This window comes from Bombina bombina, chromosome 5 (assembly GCF_027579735.1).
Source record: "Bombina bombina isolate aBomBom1 chromosome 5, aBomBom1.pri, whole genome shotgun sequence".
Lineage (NCBI taxonomy): Eukaryota > Metazoa > Chordata > Amphibia > Anura > Bombinatoridae > Bombina > Bombina bombina.
Window position 1 is genome coordinate 934,179,514 of NC_069503.1, and position 5,919 is coordinate 934,185,432.

The following is a 5,919-nucleotide window of genomic DNA, read 5'->3' on the forward strand; positions in this document are numbered from 1 at the left end:
AACCCACCACCCACATACCCCTAATCTAACCCAAACCCCCCTTAAAGAAACCTAACACTAAGCCCCTGAAGATCTTCCTACCTTGTCTTCACCTCACCAGGTATCACTTATCCGTCCTGGCTCCAACATCTTCATCCAACCCAAGCGGGGGTTGGCGATCCATCATCCGGTGGCTGAAGAGGTCCAGAAGAGGCTCTTAAGTCTTCCTCCTATCCGGCAAGAAGAGGACATCCGGACCGGCAAACATCTTCTCCAAGCGGCATCTTCGATCTTCTTCCATCCGGTGCGGAGCGGGTCCATCTTGAAGCAGGCGACGCGGATCCATCCTCTTCTTCCGTTGTCTCCCGACGAATGACGGTTCCTTTAAGGGACGTCATCCAAGATGGCGTCCCTCGAATTCCGATTGGCTGATAGGATTCTATCAGCCAATCGGAATTAAGGTAGGAATTTTCTGATTGGCTGATGGAATCAGCCAATCAGAATCAAGTTCAATCCGATTGGCTGATCCAATCAGCCAATCAGATTGAGCTCGCATTCTATTGGCTGATCGGAACAGCCAATAGAATGCGAGCTCAATCTGATTGGCTGATTGGATCAGCCAATCGGATTGAACTTGATTCTGATTGGCTGATTCCATCAGCCAATCAGAAAATTCCTACCTTAATTCCGATTGGCTGATAGAATCCTATCAGCCAATCGGAATTCGAGGGACGCCATCTTGGATGACGTCCCTTAAAGGAACCGTCATTCGTCGGGAGACAACGGAAGAAGAGGATGGATCCGCGTCGCCTGCTTCAAGATGGACCCGCTCCGCACCGGATGGAAGAAGATCGAAGATGCCGCTTGGAGAAGATGTTTGCCGGTCCGGATGTCCTCTTCTTGCCGGATAGGAGGAAGACTTTGGAGCCTCTTCTGGACCTCTTCAGCCACCGGATGATGGATCGCCAACCCCCGCTTGGGTTGGATGAAGATGTTGGAGCCAGGACGGATCGGTGATACCTGGTGAGGTGAAGACAAGGTAGGAAGATCTTCAGGGGCTTAGTGTTAGGTTTCTTTAAGGGAGGTTTGGGTTAGATTAGGGGTATGTGGGTGGTGGGTTGTAATGTTGGGGGGGGGTATGGTATGTTTTTTTTTACAGGCAAAAGAGCTGAATTTCTTGGGGCATGCCCCGCAAAGGGCCCTGTTCAGGGCTGGTAAGGTAAAAGAGCTTGTAACTTTTTTAATTTAGAATAGGGTAGGGAATTTTTTATTTTGGGGGGCTTTGTTATTTTATTAGGGGGCTTAGAGTAGGTGTAATTAGTTTAAAATTGTTGTAATATTTTTCTTATGTTTGTAAATATTTTTTTATTTTTTGTACTTTAGCTAGTTTATTTAATTGTATTTATTTGTAGGAATTGTGTTTAATTAATTTATTGATAGTGTAGTGTTAGGTTAATTGTAGGTAATTGTAGGTAGTTTATTTAATTAATTTAATGATAGGGTAGTGTTAGGTTTAATTATATCTTAGGTTAGGATTTATTTTACAGGTAAATTTGTTATTATTTTAACTAGGTAACTATTAAATAGTTCTTAACTATTTAATAGCTATTGTACCTGGTTAAAATAATTACAAAGTTGCCTGTAAAATAAATATTAATCCTAAAATAGCTATAATATAATTATAATTTATATTCTAGCTATATTAGGATTTATTTTACAGGTAAGTATTTAGCTTTAAATAGGAATAAGTTATTTAATAAGAGTTAATTTATTTCGTTAGATGTAAATTATATTTAAGTTAGGGGGGTGTTAGTGTTAGGGTTAGACTTAGCTTTAGGGGTTAATCCATTTATTATAGTAGCGATGAGCTCCGGTCGTCAGATTAGGGGTTAATAATTGAAGGTAGGTGTCGGCGATGTTAGGGAGGGCAGATTAGGGGTTAATACTATTTATGATAGGGTTAGTGAGGCGGGTTAGGGGTTAATAACTTTATTATAGTAGCGGTGCGGTCCGCTCGGCAGATTAGGGGTTAATAAGTGTAGGCAGGTGTCGGCGACGTTGAGGGGGGCAGATTAGGGGTTAATAAATATAATATAGGGGTCGGCGGTGTTAGGGGCAGCAGATTAGGGGTACATAGGGATAACGTAGGTGGCGGCGCTTTGCGGTCGGCAGATTAGGGGTTAATTATTTTAAGTAGCTGGCGGCGACGTTGTGGGGGGCAGGTTAGGGGTTAATAAATGTAATACAGGGGTCGGCGGGGTTAGGGGCAGCAGATTAGGGGTACATAAGTATAACGTAGGTGGCGGTCGGCAGATTAGGGGTTAAAATATTTTAATCGAGTGGCGGCGATGTGGGGGGAGCTCGGTTTAGGGGTACATAGGTAGTTTATGGGTGTTAGTGTACTTTAGGGTACAGTAGTTAAGAGCTTTATGAACCGGCGTTAGCCCAGAAAGCTCTTAACTCCTGCTATTTTCAGGCAGCTGGAGTTTTGTCGTTAGAGCTCTAACGCTCACTTCAGAAACGACTCTAAATACCGGCGTTAGGAAGATCCCATTGAAAAGATAGGATACGCAAATGGCGTAGGGGGATCTGCAGTATGGAAAAGTCGCGGCTGAAAAGTGAGCGTTAGACCCTTTAATCACTGACTCCAAATACCAGCGGGCGGCCAAAACCAGCGTTAGGAGCCTCTAACGCTGGTTTTGACGGCTACCGCCGAACTCCAAATCTAGGCCTTAGTGTCTATAAAACAATGGGAGCTGCCATGTTGTAACTTAGGTAATCTTCTCTGCTGTGGCCAATTAGGGACAGTTATAAATAGCTCACTAGAGTGTGCAGCCAATGGCTGTGTGGAATATGTGTTCTGCACTTCCATTTCTAACAGGAACATAAAAGCTTTTCAGAATTTCAGAATGGAATTACCGGAAACGGGGACAAAATAAATAATGAAAGTGTATTGCAAAGTTTTTTTTTTATACATACGATTTAGCATTTTATGTTACCATCTCAAAGTATTTAATGTCCCTTTAAGGGGAACCAATTTTACTGTACACTATTCCTTTAAAGTTTTTTCTACTAGGTAAGTATTAGTAGTTCCTCAAAGAGAAAGTATAGTTATAAAAAAATAGAAATGTTATTAGCAGTAGCTCATTATCTCCTTAATTGACGCAAGTTTTGGATTTTACTGCCTTCACCACACAGTCCCATTTGCTTTCTTTACGGTCAAGTTTCTGCTTCTTTGTCTTGTTATTTTGAAACAGATCATGATCTTCATCTTCAGCCTCTGATACAATCTCCATTTTTTGAATAATGAGTTTAATGAGCTCATGTTGCTTCTGCATAACCACTGACAGATCCTTCAGTCTAGGCAAAAATAATGTTCAGAAATTACTACAAATATGTTACAATAAATAAAGTATATTTGCTTGGTATGTACGTTGTAGTATATGAAACAAAAACATTTTTTCACTGTGTATATTTTTTTCAATTTTGTTTATTCTTTTGATATGATTGTTAAATTATAATTTCTGTGAGCTCTAATTCTAATGTATGCAACATCTTCAAAAACTTAAAAGCAGGTACCAACCCTTGCGAGACACTCTGTTTTCAATTTAAAAACTGCTTTTATAGAATTAGTAGACCGGCTTAATGGTACTGATGAGGTTTCTTATATAATCTCACAAAACCCAGAGAGCAGGGGCAGACTGATCAGCCGGGCAAATAGGACCTGGACCGAGGGCCCAGCAAGTAGGGGGGCTCACAAATTACAGCTCCATGGCTCCTGGTGTGCTGCTTAAGCTGGGGCTGGCAGCTGCCCTATCAGTAACTAACAGTTAAGTGTGGGTTTAGTGGGGGCCCTGGCCCGGATGTGGGGTTTGTTACTCAGGGGACCCAAGAGTATAGGGGGGTCCTGTTGGGGGTCTGTCACTGTGAGGACCATGGAGTGTGGAGTCTGGCCCTGGAGGTTGGGGGCCCTGTCTTTGACCCTTAATGTTGTTGATTTTGGCCCTGGAGGTTGGGGGGCCTTATGGGGCAGGGAGGCTACCATGTTCATTAGCATAAATTTGGGTCAGTGTGAGACAGTGGGGGCCCTTCCTTAATTTTTGCCCATGGCCCTGATTGGTCTCATTCCACCCCTGCCAGAGAGCTTTATAGAATTGGGTCGATGTAATGGTCTTGCTTCTTGTGCATCCTCTTTCTTGGTCTAGGTGATGACCAAAGTGGTGGCATTAGGGGGGTTGCCAGAGGCAATGTTTTTTTGTTCCACCAACCTTGAAAATCACCAGCCACTACTGCTGGTATATGTAATCTACTAAAAGCATAAAACAAAAGCTCTTTAGATGTACAAGTGTACAACAATAAAGTGTTCAGAATCTGCTGCATTAAAGGGAGAATAAAGGTATTTTTATGTATATATCAGAAATTAAAGAGAAAGTAAACACTTTTGAGTTTTTCATATAAAATGTTTAATTATGCATAGTAATAACTAAAAAAAACTGTATTGTAACAGAAAAGATTTTATTTTTATTTTTTAAATGTTAAGACTTGGCTGATGTTTTATTCTATAGCAACACAACAGAAATGTCTTGTAAATACAAGGTGTTTACTGTCACTTTGATCTGCACACCAAATAAATCTTTCTAAAGCATTTTTGCTATACATTTTTTGCATTATTTTACAGTTTAGAGACACACCCATTGAAAAGCATTTCAGTGTTGTTTATCTCCTTCGCAGTAGTCAATTTGGGGCATATAAATTAGCTCCTGCACATATCAAATAAAACCAATGTGCAGCATGTAGGAGCTTTACAAAATACCAAAATACCAGGCAATTCCTTTCTGAACAAGGTACATAGCAACCCCAGAAGATCATTTCGGCCTTCATTGGGCCTCTTCAGTGAGGTGTAGCCATATTCCTCTAAGCACACTGAGCAAGGAGTCCAGGTCTGGTTGCCGAAAGGCCAAACGATCGTCTGGGGTTGCTGTGTTCCTTTTTCAGAAAGGAATTGTCTGGTATTTCGACGCTGGACTGACCGTAATAGGCGGGATCAGACTGACATACTACTCTGTGAAAAGCATTACTGGGTTAAAAAGAAACTGCACCCAGGTGGTAAATCGCCATATAACAGCCTAACAATGGTATTGAGCCGGTTGTTCGTTCCTTTGAGTGTGCTTCTCTCTGTATGTATTTAGTCTCCCTAAGGGAAAAAGGGGCAACCACACGTGGAATATTCCATCCTTACACTTTCATGGATATATACTATCCCTTAAGATAATATTTGTAGCAGGTAGCCCAACATTCACTCACTAACTTTACACAAATACTCATACATACACATATATTGACATGCACAAATATTTTATATATATATATACACACACACACATGTTTACATAGGAAATTAGCAATTTTGTATTAATTTACTTTTGACACATGGAGGATTTTAATCTCAGACTTTTATATCCACCATAATTTTAATGAATTTTGATATATATATATTTATATATATATATATATACATATACAGGTAGCCCTCAGTTAGGTTAGGTTCCAGAAGGGATGGTTGTAAATCTAAACCGTTGTAAATTGAAACCCAGTTTATAATGTAAGTCAATGGGAAGTGAGGGAGTTAGGTTCCAGGCCCCTCTTAAAATTGGCATAAGTAACACCTAATAAATTATTTTAAAGCTTTGAAATGAAGACTTTAAATGCTAAACAGCATTATAAACCTAATAAAATAATCACAAAACACAGAATACATAATTAAACTAAGTTAAATGAACAAAAACATTTGCTAAACAGCATTATAAACCTAATAAAATAATCACACAACACAGACTTTACTTGCATTTTTCTGCTAACAGTTCTTTCTATGCATTCCAATCTGGACTGATTTATAGACAGGAAGATATTGTGCCTTTGCAAGCTGCTCAATAGCTCAGA

General features: G+C 40.2%; 1 protein-coding gene across 1 annotated transcript in view; it reads right to left on the reverse strand.

The window, feature by feature from the left end:
- Positions 1-2,202: 2,202 nt before the first annotated feature.
- The window catches only part of TRPA1 (transient receptor potential cation channel subfamily A member 1), a 336,909-nt gene continuing 333,192 nt past the window's right edge, over positions 2,203-5,919 (reverse strand). The window contains exon 27 of the mRNA XM_053715123.1: positions 2,203-3,339. Coding sequence (XP_053571098.1) covers positions 3,135-3,339 — 205 coding nt within the window. The 3' untranslated portion in view covers positions 2,203-3,134. The remainder of the gene's footprint in view (positions 3,340-5,919) is intronic.